The 27355-nt window shown below is 31.6% G+C and overlaps 1 protein-coding gene across 1 annotated transcript in view; it reads left to right on the forward strand.

Annotated features, from left to right (window-relative positions):
- Positions 1–27355, forward strand: part of LOC139486720 (uncharacterized) — a 167215-nt gene that overhangs the window by 30750 nt on the left and 109110 nt on the right. Inside the window, exons 16-30 of the mRNA XM_071271644.1 lie at positions 704–940; positions 2271–2451; positions 4637–4780; positions 6516–6727; positions 10434–10566; positions 10954–11187; positions 11427–11621; positions 12078–12209; positions 16219–16429; positions 17146–17178; positions 20957–21151; positions 22192–22406; positions 23098–23333; positions 25152–25326; positions 26672–26790. Coding sequence (XP_071127745.1) covers positions 704–940; positions 2271–2451; positions 4637–4780; positions 6516–6727; positions 10434–10566; positions 10954–11187; positions 11427–11621; positions 12078–12209; positions 16219–16429; positions 17146–17178; positions 20957–21151; positions 22192–22406; positions 23098–23333; positions 25152–25326; positions 26672–26790 — 2652 coding nt within the window. The remainder of the gene's footprint in view (positions 1–703; positions 941–2270; positions 2452–4636; positions 4781–6515; positions 6728–10433; positions 10567–10953; positions 11188–11426; positions 11622–12077; positions 12210–16218; positions 16430–17145; positions 17179–20956; positions 21152–22191; positions 22407–23097; positions 23334–25151; positions 25327–26671; positions 26791–27355) is intronic.

Consider the following 27355-nt stretch of genomic DNA (forward strand, 5'->3'; position numbering starts at 1 on the left):
AGTCATGTTATGTCATAGTGGTTATAAATGTATGGGAAGCTTGTTACTCCAATACTGTTAGTCATGATATGTCATAGTTGTTATATATGTATGGGAAGCTTGTTACTCCAATACTGTAAGTCATGTTATGTCATAGTGGTTATAAATGTATGGGAAGCTTGTTACTCCAATACTGTAAGTTATGTTATGTCATAGTGGTTATAAATGTATGGGAAGCTTGTTACTTCAATACTGTAAGTCATGTCATATCATAGTGGTTATAAATGTATGGGAAGCTTGTTACTTCAATACTGTAAGTCATGTTATGTCATAGTGGTTATAAATGTATGGGAAGCTTGTTACTCCAATACCGTAAGTCATGTTATGTCATAGTGGTTATAAATGTATGGGAAGCTTGTTACTTCAATACTGTAAGTCATTTTATGTCATAGTGGTTATTAATGTATGGGAATCTTGTTATTCCAATACTGTAAGTGCTGTTATGTTATATCTGTTATAAATGTATGGGAAGCATGTTATTCCAATACTGTAAGATGTGCCATGTTGCAGGAGTTATAAATTTAAGGGAAGCTTGTTCTTTCAATACAGTAAGTTTTGCTATGTTATAGTGGTTATAAATTGTACAGCTGCACCTAAAATGCATGTACAGATGGTAGTCTTGCAATGTGGACAGTTCTTATTTATAATTTCTTATTTTTTTCAGAAAAAAGAAGAAAGATATATTTTATGGATGCTATATGGGTAAATTTCCAATGAACTCACAGAGATTGTCCTTTGAAGTGGAAATTACAGAAGAACTCAATGATGAGTTAGATGCAGTTGCTGTGGGATTTTGTCATTCAGAAATTCCCCAGATAATAGGGAGTGCTAAACAATACAAAGATCCTGCAACACATTTTGAAGTTTCAGGTGGTTGTGTTATGTTCTCCTCTGGTGGGAAGTAAGTAATGGGTTCTCCTCTGGTGGGAAGTAAGTAATGGGTTCTCCTCTGGTGGGAAGTAAGTAATCGGTTGTTGGAACTTATGCTGTAAGGGCTATTCCATTAAAATGTATGTGGGAGAGCAAGAAGGGATTTTTAGAATATCCCTACAACCAAGAACCATGTTTTAGATAATTTTACATAATGGTAATAGACGTATACTGAAAAATTACCCCATAACCTACATTTAATAATCAAACTGCCCTTACTACCTTCCCTCATACGTTTTAATGGAATAGCCCTAAGTAAATTTGGTAAAAAAATGTGATAAGAATATAAAAACTACATAACAGTGAAAAACAAAAACATATTGCTTCAAAGGAGTAGGTCAGGTAAGGACCTATTTTGGCTTCAAATTTCAGGTTCATCTGACAAAAGATTTTGACCATTTTTTAAACACTTAAGTGTCTATTTCATTTGATTCAATTTGTTGATGTGAAAGATTTTATCTGATTTAGTCATTAAAAATGATCCGATTCAAGCTCAAATATGAAAAATCTACCAAATATGCCGAAAAATGTCACTTTTCATATGGTTTTTGTCAAAAATGAAAGTGGCCGCATCCGTGTTCATCCTCAACCTTTATATATGTTATGTATTATCATAAAATACAACTTGCATTTCAATATTAAGGATGAACACAAATGCGGCCACTTCCGTTTTACATGAAAACTGTCTAAAATTTAACTAAAATGCTAGAATTGTGAAGATTTCAGTAATTTAGCATGACTTAATGGTGCTAGTACCCGATATATGTGCAATCTATTGCCAAAAACAGCCCATATTTATGTATCAGAAGCATTCTACTGTCCAATAATTAACTTAAAGTTAACATTTTAACAATTTTGTAAAACTGCTATATTTTGGCGCCAAAAAGGGGTCTTACTGGACCTACTCCTTTATGTAAAAAACATTGTGAAAATTTTGTTTATACAATATAAAGCGAATGCTATTATTATATATTAAAAAAATTTTGAAAGGTATTTAATAATTCAGTTATGCTTTTAAATGTGTTCTTATGAGATTCTTCCTAAAACTTACAGGGTTTACAGCTGACAACTTTTTATTTAGTTAGATGCAATAGCTAAATAATCTGATTTTAATGGAGTCAAGTTCCAGTATTATTATACATAGCTTATTCCAGTACTGGAATGAGATAACATAATTTAATAACATTCTATGATATCTCCACTGACAAACTGAATTGTTTTACTTTTGACTGTAATATGTAAGTATTTGGTTGCTCAATTGATTGAAATGTTATTTTATACAGCATATTGAATTGTTTTAGTGTGTTTGCTGAATCAGTGGTACAAAGTAGTTTCCGTGAGGAAGGGAAGTATAAGAAAGGAGACAAGATCAAATGTGAAGTGGAAAAAGTCTCATCAGCTGAGAAATTGCTGTTTGAAGAAGATGGCTCAATATCACCACAACAAGATGTCAATATTAAGTTCTTTGTGAATGATAAACTGGTAGGTTTAGGTTTAGCATAGAAAAACCTTTGAATTATACTATTTATTATATTATTTACAGTATGTAAATCATTATATAGTAATTATATATAAACTACCAGGTACATTCTTTATTAATTTAATCAAACCTAAATTGTTATATTTGTTTTTTGCTAATAATTTTGTTGTAAATTAATGAAGCCTTAAGTTTACTCTTTTAAATTATTATGTATTTTTCATATCCAGGCCTTTTATAGCCACGTATACAGTATGGATTTCCTCATTGTTGGAAACTATCCATTCGCTTATAACTGCTTACTATAAATAACATTATATGATAACAGACACATCAAAACACCAGAACAATGCTTTAAATTGACATATAATTAAACACATAAGTACAATATGCCAATGAGTAGAACTGAAGTTACATGTATATGAGTACAAAAGCATCAGTATACCATGACAATGAACAAAACATATTTATAATCACAGACACATCAATACACCATGACAATGAATAAAAAATATTGATAGTTACAGACACATCAGTACACCATGACAATGACTTAACATATATTTTGTATTTACAGACACATCAGTGCACCATGAGAATGAAACATATTTTATAATTACAGACATACCAGAACACCATGACAATGAATAAAACATATTTTATGATTACAGACACATCAGTACACCATGACAATGAATAAAACATGTATTTTATAATTACAAACATATCAGTACACCATGACAATGAAACATTTAATAACTGCAGACACACCAGAACACCATGACAATGAATAAAACATGTATTTTATAATTACAAACACACCAGTACACCATGACAATGACTAAAACATGTATTTTATAATTACAGACACATCAGTACACCATGACAATGAAACATTTAATAATTACAGACACACCAGAACACCATGACAATGAAACATTTAATAATTACAAACACACCAGTACACCATGACAATGAATAAAACATGTATTTTATGATTAGACACATCAGTACACCATGACAATGAAACATTTAATAATTACAGACACACCAGAACACCATGACAATGAAACATTTAATAATTAGACACACCAGGACACCATGACAATGAATAAAACATGTATTTTATGATATCAGACACACCAGAACACAATGACAATGAAACATTTAATAATTACAGACACACCAGAACACCATGACAATGAATAAAACATGTATTTTATAATTACAGACACATCAGTACACCATGACAATGACTAAAACATGTATTTTATTATTACAGACACACCAGAACACCATGACAATGAATAAAACATGTATTTTATAATTAGAGACACATCAGTACACCATGACAATGAATAAAGCATGTATTTTATAATTACAGACACATCAGTACACCATGACAATGAATAAAACATCTGTAATACTAAAATTACGAGGTCTAATTTGTCAGCCGTCATCACGTAAAAACGATGAATCAAAGAATTCAACTTTATATATAACTAATATAGTACAAAGGTGTAGATTAAAAATTACACCACTCCAGGCCCTTTTGTTTTCCACGTAATTAATATTGCCAATAATTAAGATGTTCCGGGTCGAGTCCGATACCGATACCAATAGTATATTCACCTGTTACCTATTACCTTATCTGTACGTTCCGCATCTGACAGGCGCACCAACAAACGGTGTATTCAGGATTAATATGCTATATACACAGGTCATAATCACAGGGTTTACACTACTAAATTGTCGAATTGTTACCTATTGTAGTATTTTAATCAGTAAGACTTTCTAAGATAACAATACGAATACTAAAAATCTGGACTAAAAATAAGGCGTATAGGTACAGTTTTCAATTTGTTAGTGGGCATGACGTAAAACAACGAATCAAAGAATTCAACTTTATTTATAACTAATATAGTACAATGTTGTTGATTAAAAAAAAACTACATTCCAGGACCTTTTGTTTTCCAAATAATTAATATTACCAATAATTGATAAGTTCCAGTTCGACGGGTTCAAACAGAAAGATTTGAAAGCAGAGAAAACTGTGTATCTTATAATCGGCATGACTTTATCAGATGACAATACTAATACTAAAATAATGCTTGCGCATAGTTATATACTTTAATTCAGTCACGGACCCGCGATATCACCGGTGTGTTCTAGTGTACTTTATAATTACAGACACATCAGTACACCATGACAATGAGATCAGATGGACTGTTTCCTACAGTATTTACAAATGGTAACATATCAAAAGAGGTAACACTCAGAGTTCTGAATTTTTACGCAGAAACAGAGGAAAACAGGAAGAAAGCCAATTTAGAGGTATCAAACTACATATAAAATGTGTGCTCTTTTTTTCAGACAAATAAGAGTTATGGATAAAGGATCTAAAAACTGTTATGTTTATTCTCTTGAACTGCAGAAATTTCCCTTGGCTGAAATGTTTAAAATTAATTTCTATGCAATTTAAAAAGAAAAATTTGGTATTCATAGTTTTAATATTATAAAACTAACTTTTCTATTTACAATGATGTATTTCCATTTTTTCATAATAATTTGTTGGCAGATGTTATTAATATAAGGGTGAAAACCTCCATTGTACTCAATAAGGTTAATGTTATGGGCGGCAAGGCAAGGAAAATTGATACCTACTTCCCACAGTTTGTAATTCAGATCTCTAAAGCTTTACAGAATGATCGAAATAATATTGAAGTTGTGCACCTGCTATTTAGGTATTTTTGTCGAGCCTTCGACTTTAGTCGAAAAAGTGAGACTAAGCGATCATACATTCCGTCGTCGGCTGCGGACACAAATATTCACTCTGTGGTTAAAGTTTTTGAAATTTAAATAACTTTCTTAAACTATACTGGATTTCTACCAAACTTGGACAGAAGCTTGTTTATGATCATAAGAAAGTATCCAGAAGTAAATGTTGTAAAAATAAAATTCCATTTTTTCCGTATTTTACTTATAAATGGACTTAGTTTTTCATGCGAGGAAACATTACATTCACTCTGTGGTAAAAGTTTTTAAAATTTTAATAACTTTCATAAACTATCCTTGATTTGTACCAAACTTCGACAGAAGCTTGTTTAATAAGATAGTATCAAGAAGAAAATTTTGTAAAAATAAATTTCCACTTCTCCGTATTTTACTTATAAATGGACTTAGTTTTTTTGCCAGAAACAAAACATTCACTCTGTGATTTAAGTTTTTAAAATTTTTATAATGTTCTTAAACTATCCTGGATTTCTACCAAACTTGGACAAAAGCTTGTTTCTGATCATAATATATTATTAGAATTAAATTTTGTAAAAATAAATTCCACTTTTTCTGTATCTTACTTATAAATGGACTTAGTTTTTCTTCCAGTTAACATTACATACAGTCTGCAGTTAAAGGTTATAAAACATTTATTAGATTCATAAACTATCCTTGATTTTTACCAAACTTGGAAGCTTCTTTCAATCAAAGGACAGTATTGAGAGGGAAATTTTTATTGATGTTTTTCCTCATTTTTGTTGAGTCTACGATTAACAGCAAAAGTAGGCGAGACACTGGGTTCCGCGGAACCCTTACAAATTTTTTGAGGAAATGTTCCTCCTATTTCTAGACTAAATAACATCCACGCCATCTGGTGGATACTGTAAATTTAGAAATTAATGCGAGGTTTTTATTAATGCGAATAATTAGACTAGGTGAAACTTGCATTCTGATGTCTAATACATATATCAATATGGAGATTTTTCTGACATTGCAATATTAAATGCTCGCAATTTCATAATTTATAGTAGTTATTTTCTATTGTGATTAAACTGTATCTCCTAACTTTCAAATTGGGGACTTAGTTATTTTTCAGTAAATTTCACAAAATACAGTACCTATTTGAATCTTTAGTCAACTTTTAAGCATATTCTTTATCAGAGTTGAACTTTATCTTATTTTTAGGCTTTTTATAGGGGAAGTTATATAAATAGTTTGTGGGAAACAGTATGTATGTACTTTTTAGTTAATTTAGCTTTCAGTGTATATAGTTTTACAATTTCTATCAATTTAGCAATATGACAAGAAAAAGAAGAAGAAGTCTGAGAAGGAAGAAGGTCAGAAGAAGGACAAAGTTCCATGTCCTAACTTTAAAGATTGTGAATTTATTGTTGTGGAAGTTGGCAAGACAGAGGGGAAATTACAACTTATAGAGGAACAGCTAAAAGGGGATAAGTTCCAAAATACATTAGAAACGATGGCCAAATCTATTGAATATTATGAAAAGTAGGTATTTTTGACTGCAATAAAATTCTAATGTTCACTTTTAAAGTTATGTGTTCTTTTTAAGTTTGCATTTTATTTATAGCTCAAGTAGGAAATAAATCTAAGGGCCAGACCAGCTATTGGCACAAACGATTCTGTTTATTAATGTTTTGGACTTCATTTGTTGAAGTCTAGTCTGTGTGTTAGTTAAGTAAATTATATTCTTAATTCAAAAATGATCTTTAATTTGAAAGTCCTTATAAATTAGTGAAACATCTACTTAATATGATATGTTGTTTTATATCTCTCATTTCCCTGTATCCCAAAGGGTAAATTGTGTATAGAAGTATGGTCATTCCTGTTCTAAGAGTAAAACCCTCACCAGTTTGGCAGGATGAAAAAATAAACAGCCACATATGGTCAGAGTTGGACTTATATGATGCCTCATATATAGACATCTCTCTTAGGGGTCAGTAGGGTGGCCTGTTGCAAAAGAAATGCTCCTCGAAATGAGGAACTCAAAAGTCACGTGTAAAGAAAAAATCTCTGTGTAGTGATATTGGACATGTTTCTATTTTTAACAAATGACTGAACTTAATTATTTGTGGTGATTAGGAAAGTAGAGGAACATAGAATAAATGTGTAAAAACTATGGAGCTATTGAATGTGTTCAAAGTATTAAATTTTCAAAGAACTTATTGTGTTAAAAAGGGGATATTTTACCACAAGGAGCCACATCACAAAAGGATGTTCGTGGTTTGCTAATTTACGGAAAAAGTAATCTCACTTCGTACCCCGAAAATTTAACCACATGTGTGAAAATGTCACAGCTTCGTAACGAGCTATCATACATATCCAAGTTTACGATATGGACTGAGCTACAGGAAAAAACGTAACAATTACCGCCTATGTAAAAACAATTAAAGATATTGAGCCAATTTACAAAAAGATTAATCAGAAGTTTTCAGAGTGATCTATGGATGATTTCACCTTGTACACACAGAAAAAGTGTGAAAATGATGGTAAGTATTTTTTTATTTATACCTAGATATCCCAGATGATTTTAGATAACCATTATAGATAAATACCAGCAAATACTCAATGAAATTTTCACTTTTAAAATGCATTACTGGCACGGGGCTGAACACTTTTTTTAGGCACAATTCTAACTTTGTTTACACCCCCGAGAGATCCGAAAGGAATTTGTTTATGAATTGAAAAAGGCTTGAACTAACATAATAGTTTTAGCTGTAAGTAAACATGACACAATACAGTCTTTGTTATGTAATTATCACTCCGGTTTACATGAATAACTGATAATCAAGGGAGATAACACACTTCATACGAGTAAAGTGAAATACATCATCACATGTGCTTTTATCCAATAATTTGACCCATGGTCAGTAGATCTATATCATATGCAGTTAATAAACAGTCAAACATGTACATGTATTAAGGAAATCATGAATTATTATTTGTAATGCACACTAGCAAATCACAAGATATTGTCTTTTCTCAGTGAAAAAGGGGGAGGATAAACAAAACTTTTGAAAACAATATTGCTGCACCTTTTCAACTATTAAGCTAGTTAGCTAGCACTCGTTGCTGCTAATATAAAAGATTTAAATGAGGGTTGATAAGCCACAAGGGAGAAGCATTTTTCTTTCTTTGCGATAAAACTTTCAAGAATTTGATTTTTGCTCTCTCAATAATACTTATGTATCTAAACCAAATAATAACACAGCCTGAGTAATTTTTTTGTCTTATTTCAGTTCCAGACATATCATTACTTTTTAACCTGAGATGGCAAACTAGAGGTTTTAAAAAGTCCTGAATAACTGGTAAGCATTTTGTTTTATTTGGCAAGCTCTAAACTGTTTATTTATGGTATTTATGCAATTCAAATTACAGTCGGTATTTTAAAAATATACTGATATGAAAACTGTTGCTATGGTCTTGGCATTAAATGAAAATGCTTGGTTACTGATCTTTTCGACTCCATATTTCAAGTTAAACCTTGCGGCAACTGTTCTTCATGTAACACTGCAAACTATAATTAGCATTATTTTGATATGTCGTTAGTTAATGACGCCATATTACGTGTGATGCCACAATGTTTCCTTTAAAACCTCATGCCGATATCTCACTGATAAAAGATTTTCACTGAAATACATGTAAAAAACATTTTTTCTAAAATAGAATTATGTGAAAGAACAAGTTTTGAAAATTTGCACTTCATTGCACTCTAATTATATGATTCAAATGACTTTTACAGTAGTTTATAGTGGTTTCTACAGTATAAAATACAAGGTTTCCACTGGCTAGAATAATTAAGTATTTTGGTGGTTTTTTTTATGAAATCTTCATTTTTGCATAATTTCTCTGTCAAAATGCACTTTTAGGCACCAGAAAATTTTATTGAATGCTTTAACAGGGTCTATGTGTTGTAATTAAGGTTACATTCAGGTGTTTTGTCCTTCTTTTGACTAGTGAAGGTATACTGGAAGAAATTAATTATGCTTACACTTTGTATTCAAAATAAATAAATATAGCAATAAAAGTGTCATTGCCTTAGGGACGACATCAAAAGTTCAATGAAGGATAAAAAAACTTAATTCACATAGTTTTTTCACTGACCCCCACACCCCCCTCTTAACTTAATTTGGGAAAAATTGATTGACCAATAGGGATATATGTAAAATCGATTTTAGATAAACAAAACTTGCAGCAATGTTGACCACCCCCACCCCCAAACTATTTGATTTAAGTTTTTTATCCTACATCGATCTTTTGATGTCAACCCTTATAGTGCTGAAACAACTTTATTTTTTTTCAGAAATGGACAAAAATACACAGATTTATTCAGAATGTCATACCGATGAAGATCACATAAAAATATTTGGAAAAATCAGAACTATGGATTGCAATATGGGACAACATCCCTAATGCGCCTCGAAATGAGGAACTCAAAAGTCATGTGTAAAGAAAAAATCTCTGTGTAGTGATATTGGACATGTTTCTATTTTTAACAAATGACTGAACTTAATTATTTGTGGTGATTAGGAAAGTAGAGGAACATAGAATAAATGTGTAAAAACTATAGAGCTATTGAATGTGTTCAAGGTATTAAATTTTCAAAGAACTTATTGTGTTAAAAAGGGGATATTTTACCACAAGGAGCCGCATCGCAAAAGGATGTTCAGGGTTTGCTAATTTACGGAAAAAGTAATCTCACTTCGTACCCCGAAAATTTAACCACATATGTGAAAATGTCACAGCTTCGAAACGAGCTATCATACATATCCAAGTTTACAATATGGACTGAGCTACAGGAAAAAACGTAACAATTACCACCTATGTAAAAACAATTAAAGATATTGAGCCATATATAGACATCTCTCTTAGGGGTCAGTAGGGTGGCCTGTTGCAAAAGAAAGTTTCTGCCCTAGCCAACATATCCTTATTTCCAGGGGCAGTCCAAATTCCCCTTTTCACCTTGGTTTATGGCAGAACCTAACTAAACATTATTGTATTAATTATAAACTTGATCTCGTCTTGAACATACATGATGAAGAAATTGCTACTGGATGTTAACCAAGCAACAATCAATCAAATATTATTATTTTTTTTTTTTACAGTTCTGAAATTAATTTATGAGTGCATTTTGAGTGTATGTATTCAAATAGATCCTTTAAAATGTGATTGCTTTTTTATTTTATTTGAAAAGGAATTTCAAAGATTTGGATCTACTTGACCAGAACAAATATGCTTCACTGTGCCAGGCAAAAGAGAAAGTTGAAGGCTTGGTAAACAATTTCAGTAGGATTCAGTACATGTCCTTAGATCTGACAACGGGAAAGGTAAGACAACCCATAAAACAAAGTACCAAATTTACAGGTACAAACTAGATGCTCCTCATATAGGAGTTACTACTCATTATTTCAGAGCTATTTAAAATAGCTTAAAGAAGTAATATTTTTGACAAAAATCTCAAGGTAACCTTTTATCTGCATATTCCTCAAACTTGATGTATTTGTATAATTTTATGTGATAAAAAATGTAATGTATGTATCTTAGTTCAGTTATACATTTATAAATTCTCAAAAAACTTTGTTAAGCCAATACTGCAATTGAAATTTATTATAGTTTTACTGCTTATTTAAAAAATTAGGATTACCATTATAGATAATTAAAAATAATAACATGTTTATATCATGCCCCTGACTGAGGATTTTATTTGTTTGCAGGGTATGGATAAAGTACTGGAGAGAGTTACTGATACTATGGACTGTCGCAAACTACACCAGGAAGTGAAATATAACATCCCAAAGAAATGTCAAGGTCATATACAAACAATCATGATGGAATTGAAAAAAGAGAAGGTGATAGAATTTGGAACAGGACTCACAATGTTTGAAGAAAAAACATTGAAAATGGAAGGACATGAGTTCTTACAGATTGCTAAGTTACTACATGAACAGGTAAACAAAGAAGTGCATGATCAGTTGAATCCTTTTTGAATCTATTAATTTTAATCAAATATATGTAAAAATGCAATGTCCTTTTTCAAAAAAAAATATCTTCTATGAAATTAAATGTATCCACAATAAACAAATATGACAAAAATCAGATGACAGTAAGACAGCAAACCAACAGTATTGCCATCCGTACTGATCAGAATCTTATATTTACCTAGCTAACATGTTGTGTTTCTATATAGGGAAAACTAGCATTGCTCCAGCTTGGTTCAAGGACAATAGTGGCTGACATTGAATACCTGCAGTCTATGTTAGATAAGTTAGAAAGGATGTCTGACATGGTGAAATGTGGTAACCTGTCTACAGCAATCAGTGAGGCATCACATGTCTGGACAAGTGAAACCGTCATGTCTCATTTCACAGCCGAAGCAGGAAAGGTATAATAAATTGTTTATATTTAAAAACTTCAGAAATAGTAGCAGAAAACATACATACATGTTTTCTAAGAGGCTAAACAATTTTGCCTTTTTATGATTTGACATTATTTACGTCTTCAAAACAGTAATATATCAACAGTTGAGTCGTGTCAATGATCACTGGAAATATTTAAATCTATGGAAACATCACCATGTTCATAAAAAGTCAACAAGTTGGTCGACCTATATATAAGGATACGCTTAAAAAATAAATAAAGAATGAAAACTTTTGCCTGGATAAAAAAAAATATGTCAAAATAGGTGCAATTTGCAATTGGGTACCCTCACATTATATGGTTTTTTTAGTAAATTTTAGAATTTTAATTGAAATATTTGACACCATAAAATAATTGAAATATTTATTGAAAACATTTTAGAATTGAAAAAAAAATGGATGCTCTTTCTTCTGTTTTACAGATTTCTGTTTTGATGGAGATTTTACAAGACTGCTTTGGTTTGGTTGAGGTGCCTGTGTGGAGACATGTTCCAGAGGATACACAGTTCTTGTATACAACACTAGATAACCTATCTACAGCACCTATACCTCTGGTAAGATTTCATTGGGAAATTATACAGAAAAAAACATTAAACACAATATTGTTAAAAAATGATACTTATATCAGAATGTGTTCTCATAGATTCATATGCAAGATTAATTTAGTTATATTTCCAGGGAAATATGAAAAAAAGCAATATAGGATAGTTAAAAAAAAAAAAATTATCAATTGTGTCTTGTTTTAAACAGTTATTAATTAAGTTTTGAGATTAAATGATAGAAAACAATTTACTAGATGGTGAACTACAAAAAGTGATTGCTTCTTACATAACAAGAAATCAATTATGGTATATGCAATATTAAACCTTATTTAAACGTAAGTACAATTTTTTGGAAATTATAGGCGGGCAGCTAATCTGGTTCTGTCAACCAGTATCTTAGAAAGATGCATATATATGGTACATAATATTTTACTACCTTCAGAAAGTGTGGACGGAAAAAGGGTGCTTTAAGTTTATGTAGTTTGATTGTGCAATTTAAATCCTTATATTTATATTTTAGCATACCAACTAGTAGTCTACCATAATATTGTATCTGTAATCTGAATTTTTTATTTTACATGAAGATTTTGACTTGGATGTTTATTGGTAAGAAGACATTTATCTTGAAAGCTAGATCAAAGCATGGTTTAATTGCTATCAATGTCAACTGCTTGACCCTAGGTGTCTACTAACTAAATATTATGGAAAGCCTTCTCGTATTTGTTCAGTAGTTAGAAATTTAGGTGAAAATGACAATACTTTCTTTTTCGTCACTATATTTAAAGACTTAATTCCAATATATTACAAATTGTTAACAAAAATACAGTCGACTCTCGTTATGTCGAAGTCAGCCGGACCAGAGAAATATTTCGAGATACAAGTAGTTCGACTCAAACGACACCGGAAGTTCGACAATCTAAGGGACACAACTCTTGCTTAGCTTGGTAAAGCTAACATAAATCCAGGCGAATATGGCAAGGGGATCGATATTCTAGTATCAGATCGATGTATTTGTATGTCACAGTCTTTTATTATTATAATGACATTATTTTTACCTATTCAATTCTTTTAATTAAAAAAATAGCCCATGGCTTTTCCAAGAGAGTAATTTCCAATCGATAGTTTAGTTATTCAGGTCGGTTATAGCTGACAAAATTGTTTATTCTCGGTTACAATAGATTTAAGAAAATTTTGATTTCTATTCATTTTGTTTTATCTCACTCTTTCTTTTCAAAAGAATATATAACAAGATTAAAGACGTCGTTTGAGTAGTTTTTAGGTGATCATCAACGGAATCCATAATCCTCACTTTATACACACCCAAGCTCATTAGTGTAAATCACAAATTAATTGTTTTGTAAACATTTTGAATACTTTTTCATGAACATTAACAATGTATCACTAATTATTTATCAAAATTCTATAAAAGTTAATCTTAGGTAAAAACTCATGGAAATTGCATGTCATAAATCAATACAGTGGTCAGTGACCGAAAATTTAATTACACGTGTATTGTCAGATAAACTCTTCAATCCATTTAAATCCCGGAGGTCATGTTTTGACATATGTGTATTAGTTCAAGATAAAAAATGAATTTTGAATGCTTTTGTTAACCTTGGGACTGTAAATTTAGTTCGACTGAACCGAAATTTCGACTCATCCAATTTCGACTCATCAGGAGTTGAATTACATACTTTTGTATGGAATAAAGTTCGGGACCACGTGAAAACTTCGACTCATCCGAAATTTTGAGTCAACCGAGTTCGAGACAACGAGAGTTAACTGTATTATTCTCTTTCTTGCATAGTAAAGGGGACATTGTGTTCTCTATTGTGCGCCTCTGTCCATTTGTTATTTTGTTAGTAATTTTTTTTATCTCTGTTATCAGATTGGAGTGTACATTTAATGTAGTTTACGAACATGATCTAATAATGATATCATTATGGCATGAACCTGCATAAACATAAGCCAGATAAGGGTTTTGACCTATATTTCTGGGTTTAACGAACATGATAGAACTGCAAAATCAAAATAATGTAAAATTTCTACTATGTCAATTCTACCTCTATAAAATGTTCCTTTTTTGTTGATGAAAGGTAGACATCTATGTAAGCTAATACATATCAAGATTGCTAGTAAGTACTGCAGTAAAAGCATGGTCTTCAGTTTGCATATAAAGAGCTTTAATATATACTGGTTATAGATATCATAAATGTGTGGTAAATTGTTAGTAAGGCAGTAAAAGCATTGTCTTCAGATTGCATATAAAGAGCTTTAATATATACTGGTTATAGATATTATAAATGTGTGGTAAATTGTTAGTAAGGCAGGAAAAGCATGGTCTACAGCAGGCATGTAAAGAGCTTGAATATATACTGGTTATAGATATCATAAATGTGTGGTAAATTGTTAGTAAGGCAGGAAAAGCATGGTCTACAGCAGGCATGTAAAGAGCTTTGATATATACTGGTTATAGATATCATAAATGTGTGGTAAATTGTTAGTAAGGCAGGAAAAGCATGGTCTACACCAGGCATGTAAAGAGCTTGAATATATACTGGTTATAGATATCATAAATGTGTGGTAAATTGTTAGTAAGGCAGTAAAGGCATGGTCTACAGCAGGCATGTAAAGAGCTTGAATATATACTGGTTATAGATATCATAAATGTGTGGTAAATTGTTAGTAAGGCAGTAAAAGCATGGTCTACAGCAGGCATGTAAAGAGCTTTGATATATTCTGGTTATAGATATCATAAATGTGTGGTAAATGTATTAAAATTATATAGCAACTACTCAACTGTTTTTGTATATAAGGTCAAACCTGCATGTGAAATAGAACGGTCTTAGTAACTTAGAATTTAACATTGGCAATTTATCAACATCTGTATAATTTCCAAGAGAATCAACACCTGGGTATATAAAAGAAAAACAACACTGGGATATTTCTAAAGAAAACAATATCTGAATATTTTTAGACAGAAGAACACATGGATATTTTTAGAGAAAACAACACATGGATATTTCTAGAGAGAAGAACACATGGATATTTCTAGAGAGAAGAACACATGAATATTTCTAGAGAGAAAAACACATGGATATTTTTACAGAGAACAACACATGGATATTTTTAGAGAGAACAACACATAGAAATTTCTAGAGAGAAGAACGCATGGATATTTCTAGAGAGAAAAACACATGGATATTTTTACAGAGAACAACACATGGATATTTTTAGAGAGAACAACACATAGATATTTCTAGAGAGAAGAACACAAGGACATTTCTAGAGAGAAGAACACATGAACATTTCTAGAGAGAAAAACACATGGATATTTTTACAGAGAACAACACATGGATATTTTTAGAGAGAACAACACATAGATATTTCTAGAGAGAAGAACACAAGGACATTTCTAGAGAGAAGAACACATGAACATTTCTAGAGAGAAAAATACATGGATATTTTTAAAGATAACAACACATAGATATTTCTAAAGAGAACAACACCTGGATATTTCTAGAGAGAACAACATTTGGATATTTTTAAAGAGAACATACCTGGACATTTCTAGAGAGAACAACACATGGATATTCATAGAGAGAACACCATCTAGATATTTCAAGGGAGAAGAACACATGAATAATTCTAGAGAGAACAACACCTGGATATTTCTAGAGCTGAATATTTCTAGGGAGAACAACAGTTGGATATTCCTAGAGAAAACACCATTTAGATATTTCAAGGGAGAAGAACACATGAATAATTCTAGAGAGAACAACACCTGGATATTTCTAGAGCGAACAACACATGTATATATATATACATATTTTTTTTTAGCGAGAACAACACAAGGATATTTCACTGAAATGTAAACACTGTTTGTAGAGAGTTCCAGGGTGAAATATATGTTACAAAAAATTTCATTTCTAAAAAATGTATTCTAATTTCAGAGAGAGTTCAAAGGAGATAAAGAAATAACCAAGGATTTCAATGCTATGAAAATGTTTTTTAATTGCAGAGAGAATTCTGGGGTGAAGGAGAAAGAACAAAGAATTTCATTGCTATGCAGAAAACATTTAGCTTCATCCACTCAATATCTGATCATACATTAGCTGCAGTCCTGTCGTCTGCTACCAAATATGGTCGTACATTACTGATAACACCAGAAGGTGCTGTTTTCCAGATAGGATGTGTACAGACTGTTATTGCTAGCCATAAAGGATTGTTGGGTAGGTTTTATGCTTTCACTTAAAAGATTTGCTCTGTTTGTTGGAATGCTGATATTTTCCAGATTATTGCACAATTTTAGATTTTTGAATTATTTTTAGCTTGACTTCGCTTGCCATTCTTTATCTTGATTCATTGTTAAGCGTTCAGAGATTGGTCTCATGAATCTGAATATTTGAAAGCCCTCAATACTCTTGAATTTAGCTAACATTAATAAGAGGTTACTGATAAGATTTAAGTTTTGAAGTAATAGGCAATATTATTGGTCAATAACTTACATGATATAGCTGTTGTAACTTAAATTAAAAGTCAATCTATGAAAATCTGATAAAGAACCAGTAGATTGTACATTTAAGATCCCTTGTCAAGAGTATGGTTCAATTGTTAAAAAAAAAGAATGGTCAACTAAGATTTCAATGCAAGAAATTAAAAAAAAAAACTTTTAAGGACCTATTAAAATCCAGCAGATAGCAATGTTACGGCTAGTAAATTATAGTTGATTACCCAAACAGCACCTCTCCATATATTCTGGTAACCCAAATGTCATGTTTTTATTGAGTCCAATTAGTTCTGAGTAGAAGCAGTATGAGTACATGTATCATGCTTAACATGTCCAGAGTAAAGTTGAAAGTATACCTGCTTGTTTAATAATATTTTTTATAACATGTTGTATATCCTGTTAATGTATATGAATGTATGTATATAATACTGATTTCAGACCTGATTTATCATGAATTACAACCTTCATTTGGTAAGATAAAACCTTTTCAAAGTTGAAATTATACGATATGTATTTTTGCTTCAGTTATAGAAAAAACCTGAAGACTTATTACTGTTACACTAATAAAATTTGTCTTTTTTAGACCTGCTTGTCACAGGCACTTGTCTTTGATAAAGACTTACCTATTTACATTGATATAGCGCAAGGCACCTAACTCAAATCATTGAGAAATAACACTTGGTTGTAAAATTGTGTTACATTTTGATTCTGTGTTGTCTATCCAACTGAAAATTGGAATGTCATTAGTCGCTATACTAAATTATCTACAATATGACAATTTCACTTTGACAAAGCAAATAATTTACAGATCACCCCCTTTTAAAGACTAATTGCTACCAATGATTCCTGCAACAGAAATAAGCATGTCATACATCATCTTGTTGATAATTTAATGCAGATTTATGACATGACAAGTTTTAGTTGTATAGACAACCATGGAATAGAAATATATCAAAAGTTCATGATTTAATGTCAGTTTTCAAAAACATGAGTTGGGTTTTGGTACCTTGTGTTACATTGAGGTTTACAGGCTTAAAAAAAGCCAACAGAGACAATGGCCTGTGCTGCTATGCTTGTGACTATTTAAACTGCTTTTCTATGGAATTATTTAAGTTACAAAAACTGAAAAGGATGATGTAGATATATGCTCCTGACATATTTTATAAGGTATTCGAGGGTTACAATTTATGCCTTCCTTTGCCCTTAATGTTTTATTAATATCACATATTTTTCAGGACCCCACTGTTTAAACACCACAACTTGCGAGTTGTACAAAACTTGAAAATGATTTATCAATTTGTTGTACAATTATGGTTAAATGTTCATACCAATTAAGACTATCTTATAATATAAGAGTAACATGTGTATAAAAAAACAGCTTCTTTTAGAATGACAAGCTAGCAATACGAAAATTATAACTAACTTATTTTATGTGTGATTTCCTTCTAGATTACTTATGGTTCATAAGAAATTTCAGATTTGATAATGCATGTAAAAAATCTGATAATGCATATATTTTTCAATTTCCTACAAAAATGGTGCAGGAAATTTCATATACAATATACTAACTATAAAAATTTATATTTAATGGTTGTTATTTGTTTATGGAAAGGAAGAAAATGACATTCATTTTTTCTAACCTGGTATATAATTCTTTTTCTGAGTTTTTTGTTAATTGTTTGAATTAATTGTCTCATTTTGACAAAGTCCCAAAGTTTGACTTTTGCATGCTTTTCTCTGTCAAATGAAAAACCTGATAAACCATCAAACCTAATTTCTACAGTTCTGATATTGTTTAAAGTCAGTTTCAGGGAAACCCTATTGAAACATCAACAATATTTCATATGCAGTTGTAAATATCATAGTCATTTATTTTGAAACTTTTGTGATGTGACATGTTGAGTTACTGTAAATTCAGAAATTATTGTGAGGTTTTTATTATTGCGAAAAATATGAGTTGTAAACGCAATAATTTAAACTCTCATTTTGAAAATTTTAATGTTTTATATGAATTAAAAAGGGTTTTTCTCAAAATCGTAAAAATTGAAATCGCATTAAAGTCTAAAATGACAAAATCGCAATAATAAATGCAGGAAATAATTTCTGAATTTACTACAGTAGGTTAGTTAAAAGTAAACAAACCCTTATGATAAGTCAATGGTTTTGGTAGGCAGTTGTTTACTCACTGGTATTTCTGACTTCAACAAAGATGATTTGGTTCTTAGTGGCACCTTTAGAAGATGGTTCATTAACTTTGAATGTACTGCATAGTTTTATTGAATCTGTTAAAGTATTGACATTTAAATTTCAACATTTGCATAATAATATCAAAATTACATGAAGGCAAGACATATTTCTGTGTCAACAGTTTATTTTAATTTGTTTTTGCAATGGCTGCACATAATTTAATTATTTTTATGATAATCATTGTTTTAATTTGACATTTACATTGTTTTATTTATGCATGCCACAACTCAAACCAAAACAAAAACAAAAAACAGTTCCTGTGGAATTCAAACATCCACAACATGAAACAGGTTTACTTACACACATGTATACACTTTTTGGTTGACATAATGCTCTCTATTGAAATACTCAGCATTGGAAGTTTGTGTTATCAAATCTCTTAACACACAGCTGCAATAAGAAGAACAGCATCAAGTTTGGCTGTAGAATATCAACATTTACATACAAGAACAAAATCTTGAGCCATAAGGAGTATCTTTATCAAACTCAGTATGATAATGCCCTATTGTATGAGAAAGACATAGTTTGATTTACTTGATAATGACCCACATGTACTTGACAATGACCCACATGTACTTGATAATGACCCACATGTACTTGATAATGACCCACATGTACTTGACAATGACCCACATGTACTTGATAATGACCAACATGTAGGTTTCTAAATGTTATTTTTTAAAGCATATTTTAAACTTTTACCAAATTTGATTTGAAAAATTCCCATAGATTGCGGAAGGACCTATAAATTATTGTAGACACTAGGTCAGAAATTTTAAGCCAAAAATGAGTTTTTTTGTATCTTTATTGAATAATGCACATTTCTGTGAAAAAAAAACCACAGTTGATTTTGATGTTATTGAGGTCTATCCTCAAATTACATCAATGGTTGATAGACTGAAAATTGGAAATATTTCATTATTTGACATAATTTAGGAACAGGCTTTATAGTCTGCATCATACTAGGCAGACTTGCTTATGCAATCATGGTGCTTTTATCATGTTAACATATGTCTGCAGGGGGGATATAGCATGTCTTGTTACTGATCTGTTGGCCAATCTATCTCTCTCAAATACTAACAGAGTATCCTATACATAGTTTTCTTGTTTGCCATGGCAACACCTTTACAATGTTACATGTAACTTAAGGTAAACCCTTGGAATCATTCCTACCTACCCACCTTCTTTGCCCTTCATTTAATAAACTGTTAAATTTCTCCAAAATGGTTTAGATCCCTAGACATAAAACTAGTTCACCATATGTTTTGTCCCTGGGTCCATTAATCCAGGGACACCATATCATATGTTTTGTCCCTGGGTCCATTAATCCAGGGACACCATATGTTTTGTCCCTGGGTCCATTAATCCAGGGACACCATATGTTTTGTCCCTGGGTCCATTAATCCAGGGACTACAATATTCATTTATTTGGGTTGGTTGTAATTGACACATTTCTTACACTAGACCTAGACACGGCATTGTTCCTGTTTATAAACTCGCTTAATATTAAACAATTGAGAAAAAATACAGAGTAGTAATCACAATGATAATTCCAATACTGACAAAAAACATAACACATTTTGAACAACAATCAAAAGTCCAATACTAACAGAAAACACAACACATTATGGCCAACACTCAAAATTTCAACACAAAACAAACAATAACAAAACGCAGCATAGAAAATTAAAGAGTTAGCAACAGGAAGCTCACAAAAAGCTGGTTTTGAACTCTTGAAGGGTCATCAGTTCCCATTCCACTAGTAACACCTTCCATATTACTCTGATGAAAATACATTGATGAGTCATATTCAAGTTTACTTCAGTATGACTTAACTGCACTTTACATCAAACATTAGATTAGTTTTAACTTTTTACATTTTTTGCCCAAAATAAAAAAAAACTTGATATATTTGCTATGCCAATGAATTTCATGATTTGATATTGAGGATTTTACAATATGTAGTAATATATTTGTCAGTGAAGCCATTTTGTTTTTCCAGAAAATAGTGTGATAACAATAGAATCCAAGTGTTACTTACCAGACATGAAGGTTGGACCAGTTGATGAGCTTACAGAGACATATGTCAGGGAATATACTTGGAACATCTTTTGTTTGTACACAGACTTGTTGGAAAAAGTTCTGAAACAAAAAAATATAATATACCTTCAAACTGGAGAGGCACCTACAGATCTAGGTTAGGAATTATTATTTTTACTATTCACAGTTGTATATTAATTTATTAATATATATTGTCCTGATCACGCTTTTTTGGGAGGTTGTGCCTTCATTTTAAATCAGTATAGATATAAGGAGATGTGTTCTGATTGCCAATAAGCAGCTAACTACAAGAAACAGTAGGGCTTGGATGTTTAGTGTTAGATACTCTTCACATGTGGATGAAAATTTCCAATAATTAATACCACAGATGAGTTTTAAGTATCCAAAAAGTCTTACATGGAACCATTTTTGGGGAGGCGGACTTGTAAAAACATTCCATATTAATTCTTGTGGCATGGATATCTTCTTCACTTCTAATCAAATTGTCTTTAAATTTGTATGATGGTTTCCACACAGTAAAAACTTGATCTTGATGGTAGATAAAATCTGGAATATAAGGATAAATTTTTCTACACAGAAACTTTTACAAATATCCATTATTAATTATTAGGGACTAAGGTAATTCAGCAAGCTCACTTATAAAGTTCTTTAATTATACTACCCAAAATCAACCTTATGGATTGAAAATGCCAGTTTTTAATGCTGTTACAGTAGTAATGAAGTATGAACAAACAATTGTAGAATTTGTTTTGTACTTTGTCAGTTAAAGTTTACGTTGAGAATTTTCAAAACCATAAGTACAGGAATTTCAACTCTGTGCAAAATTCTTATATTTTATATTTTATCAAGGTACAAATCTTTCTCATATATTAGCATGATAAATTTCACTTTGAAATTGCATGTGAAATATGAAATGCTTTCAGAAAACGTATAATAGTTTGTAAAACACAGCAAAAAAAAGACGACATTTGCCTATGTATGTTTTTAAGATAATGATGGAAAAAAAATCTTAATTGTTTAAAGGATAAGTGCCTTATTATATATGGGATTTTGTGTGAGATTTTAAAAGAAGTACTGCGCCAGACTCCATAATTTCTAAATTTGTAGAAGTGAGAGAAATGAATTTCTCTGGTTGCAATTATAGAACACAAATAATTTTGATTTCTTGTTTTGTAGCAAACTTATCAGTGGGTTGTAAACACACCTGGAAACATATTCCTGGCAAGGCTAACCAATCAATCTGTACTATGTGTAACAAGTGTTGTGACCAGGGCAGGAAGTGTAAATACAACAGAATTATGGGAAATAATCTTAGAGAATGTCTGTGTAAGACGTCATCTCCAGGATGTGTAGATTGTGGAATATGTATTGAATGTGCTGCTGATTTATGGGTATATAATTCAAATATATAAAAAAAAAACAATAAGTGACAAATTCTACAAATACTAGATGTGTTTTTGCATTGAATTCGTTAAAGATTGAATCTTTTTACAAATAATAACCTTGGATTTAAAGGGGAATTAACTCAAATTTATTGTCAAACAATTTTGAAATAGACAAATTATTTATGACCAGTAAAGCTGCCAAGTGAAGTCATGCACTTAATGGGTGACTTAATTTGACAGGTTTTTTTTCTAGGAAGAATTACAAACTTGATGGTATTTCAAAGAAAAATCACTTATGAAATCAGTCTAAGGGTTCAAGAATTTGGTTGAAAAAGAGTCTTTTTTCCAAATTCACTGACAGCCCGACAGGTATTTGAAAAATGCTGAGTATGGGATGAAATTCCTACAGGATATGAGTCAGTTGACAGGTAAAGTGAACAGCCAAGGGGTAGACAACTGTTGTGAATAAACTGTCAGAAGATAATGAGTTTCAAAGGAAAAAATGTTGGCAATGAACTGCCCTGGTAGACATCTGTTGTTGAGCAACTGCAAATTTTTGTTTGATTTGGATTAAACTTAAGTTTTTCGGTGCATAATACTGAAATTTTTGTTTTGTTCTAATATACTAGAAAATGATTAATTATTTGATACTTGGAATGAAAATTTTAATTGCTCAACATTTTGTTTGCTATTGCAGAGCATAAGAAGTTATTTGAGACCAATGCCTATAACAGAAAAAAATTCCAAAGTAGTGAAAACAGAGAAAGTTGAAGTGAAACCGTCAGATACAACAGAGGATAAAAATGTTCAGAAGAAAGTAACACCAGAAGAAACAAACAATGTCTTCTTACAGATCCCACTAGATCCTGTAACTTTTAATGAGCTTGAATACCAGCATATTTCTGGTGGCAGTCTTGGAGTTGTTCTTAAAGAGTAGGTTGTCTTTAAAAGATTAAAATTCTGTAATACACAATTATATGATACAAATTTTTAGAGCTTATATAAGTTTTACCCTTGTCAGTCTGTACGTGCATCCATCTGTCCGAACATCCCAAAATTGTTTTCCGTTCTCTTAATTTAGTTAATCTCAACCAAATGTTATGAAACTTATACGCAATGCTTATTACTGTGGATTCAGTTTTATTCATGGTTTACCAATTTTCGTGGGATTCATGGATCACAGCCAACCATGAATTTAAGAATTCAACGAAGAATAATCCTGAGAAATGTGTATGGAGTCAAATGTTTATTTCTTGTTATGTTATGCAGTTCTAGTATAAGAGTTATCCCATTAGGACGCGGTGTGTCAGTGTAAGATCATCCCGATGGCCGGAGGCCAGAGGGTGATCTTACACTGACACACCAAGTCAGAATGGGATAACTATTTTACATCCCAGCTGTTTTAGATTAAACGAAAAACCATTTACAATTCATAAAATCTAGTTTAGAATGCCACACAACCATTATTATATACTTTATATATTACTATATGATGTATACCCTTTATGACCCCCTAACACGATGAGTAGATATCAAACAATGTCAACTCGCCCCACTGGCCAATCGGCCCACACTATATCGCCACTTTATGAAAAAATCGCCCCACTCTTGTAACCGACTCACCCAACTTTAAAAAAGTGTAAAATCAAATTGAACAATCAGTCTGACAACTCATTTATTTAACGAAAAGGGTTTAAACCCCACTGAGTAAAGGTCTGCCAACTCGCCCCAGTTATAAAAATATCTTGCTTCCTTTAAGTATGTTAAATTTCTGATAGTTCGTATCCAGTCATCCTGGTGAAGTGGTATGTGTCGTGGCTTGATATGATAAAGGTCTTGAGTTCGAATCCCAGCATATACACTGGATTTTTTCTATGTGAATTTTGATAGATAGTCTTCACAGTATAATTAATTATAAGTTTTATACTGGATTTGACATTCCCGCCAAAATGTTACAGAACAAAGGAAAGCATGCATAACAAAGAAACTTAAACTGGGGTGATCTGGTATGGGTGATCCGGCTCAGATCACCCCTGTTAGAACAAAGGAGCTGGGATGTAAGAACAGGGATATTGCCCGTAGGTAATATTGTTTATGACAGGAACATTTATTTTCACACCTTATACTTATATCACTGTTTATTATATTGGAAATGAGCTTTCAATCATAAAGTTTTGAATGCCTTATAGAATTCAGACAAGAATTTATAAATTGTAAAACAAACAAATAATTAGTTGTCTCTGTCCATTATTATAATCGAAGTTATCAATGACCAAGCGAGGATTTTGACAATTCAAAACTTTTTCAATGAATTCCTTCTTTTTTGTTTTGTTTTATTATTGATCAAACCAAGGAGGTTATATGATCTCCTAAATCATAAAGAAATCCACAAATTACGTATCTAATTTTTTGTTGTAATCAGAGATCCACCAATTTACGTATACCACGAAACGTCTTTTTTTCTCTATCCACAAAAATTGATACTCACGAAAATAAATGAGTACAACAAAACACTGATCAATTTTGTGTCAACAAGGCATTTCATATAGTTTACATAAAACTTGAGGAAAACATGATAGAACAGTTTAATTAATTGTTTATATTCATATTTTAAACTTTTGTATGGAACTTATCTGTTTAATCATTTAGTGAATACTCAGTGGAGTAAAGGGGGGGGGTGGGGGGCGGGGGTGGCGGTCAAGAGGTACCATTCTTCTTTTTGTAATACCTCAATGAATTTTTCTTATTTAGGATAGATGATGGTTCTTGTGTCAGCATTTTCCCAGGGAAAGCTACAACTTTATCAACTGATACAGATGAGCAAAAGATATCAGATAGAATTAAAGTTCTAATGAAACAAGCTACAGATGCCAAGTACAAAAGTACAGTGGGAGAAAGTCTGAAGCTACGTATCACTGATCCCTTTGTAAGTATAATCAATCTTATTAAGATCATTTTGAAACAAACATTCAAATATCAAATTCTATACCTCATTGTTGAAGGTTATACATTGACATAAATTTGTGAATGTCTATGTCATAAAGTCTTTTTTGGTGAGTTGCCAATATGAATTTTATAACATTTCAATTTCCAGTTAAAAAGCATTGAAGTGCTTGTGATAAACCTAAATTATTCCCAAGTTTTCATTTGAACCGATCTTAATGGATCTCCATGTTAGACATAATGGATTAATTTGTTTGGTCTTTAATAGTTATTCCCACACTAGATGAGAGAGGAATTATAAGTACCTGAGCTCATCAGGTTTCCTTCTGTCATTCATGTTATGTACTTCATCATTCCACTGAGTTCAGTTCATGATTTATTATACCCCACACTATAAAGAAGAATGAAGGAGAGGATATTGTTTTTTATACATCTATTGGTCAGTCCAGTCATTTTGGTTGTCTGATGCTAAAACAAATACTATGTATGGATAGCAACCTTTCTTAGATATATGTTCACTACCTGTAAGGTCAAGGTCAAGATCACATTTTTATGATGTTATATTTTTATACCCCACCTACCATAGTTTTCAGGTCTATAAGTCTGTTTATCAATCTGTCTGTCCATTAGTTCGTTCATTCAATTGTTCATTTGTCCGTCTGTCCCCCCTCAGGTTAGAGTTTTTGGTCAAGGTAGTTACTGATGAAGTTGATGTTTTATCGACTTAAAACTTAGTGTGATCTTATGAATTTAATGCTAAAACACAGTCCACTGAACATAGAAAATGATAATGGTAGTGGGGCATCCATGTACTTTTCTTGTTTTTTATGCCCCACCTATGATAGTAGAGGGGCATTATGTTTTCTGGTCTGTGCATCCATTGTCTGTCCTTCCCTTAGTCCGTCTGTTCATTTGTTAATCTGTCCCGCTTCAGGTTAAAGTTTTTGGTCAAGGTTTTGATGAAGTTGAAGTCCAATCAACTTGAAACTTAGTACACATGTTCCCTATAATATGATGTTTCTAATTTTAGTGCCGAATTAGAGATTTTACCCCAATTTCACTGAACATAGAAAATGATAGTATTTGTGGGGCATCTGTGTACTGGGGACACATTCTTGTTATGAATTTTGTATTTGCTAAAAAATGGTCTAACATTTACAATCAACACTACAATTTTACACTTTTTACACTAACAGCATCTGTTGCAGGGAAGACAATGGTCTCAGTGGAAATACTTTTTGAACCTTGAAATTTTTTTTTTTTCTCTAAGAAAATTTTTTGTTTATTTTCTTTGAAGATATAAACACTTTATATAATTTATTTTGTAGAAATTGATTACGACAGGAGAAGACAAACTGGAAATTTCTGGGATACAAGAGTCCAGAGTTGTCTACCATGCCAGTATTTGTAGGGAGATGAGTGTTAGTCATGAGTCAGGATTACTATGGTAAGGTCACAGTAAATGACTTTAATGCTTCTGCCCCAAAACATTATATTTACTATACTCTAGACAATGATAGAAGAGACAAGATTCCAATTTATTTTCCTACATGTCTTACAAAATAGTGTGGGATTAGTGTGGGATTAGTTTTGATGTATATGTCTGTCTATTCAAAATTCTGTATCTGGTATAAGTTTTGACTTTATCAACTGCCATTCCTGTACCAGGTTAAGTTTGGGCTTTAGGTGGGTTTAATGTTTCCTTCCTCTCCCATTCCTGTACCAGGTTAAGTTTGGGCTTTAGGTGGGTTTAATGTTTCCTTCCTCTTCCATTCCTGTACCAGGTTAAGTTTGGGCTTTAGGTGGGTTTAATGTTTCCTTCCTCTCCCATTCCTGTACCAGGTTTAAGTTTGGGCTTTAGGTGGGTTTAATGTTTCCTTCCTCTCCCATTCCTGTACCAGGTTAAGTTTGGGCTTTAGGTGGGTTTAATGTTTCCTTCCTCTCCCATTCCTGTACCAGGTTAAGTTTGGGTTTAGGTGGGTTTAATGTTTCCTTCCTCTCCCATTCCTGTA

Source organism: Mytilus edulis, chromosome 8 (assembly GCF_963676685.1).
Source record: "Mytilus edulis chromosome 8, xbMytEdul2.2, whole genome shotgun sequence".
In the NCBI taxonomy this organism is placed as follows: Eukaryota; Metazoa; Mollusca; class Bivalvia; order Mytilida; family Mytilidae; genus Mytilus; species Mytilus edulis.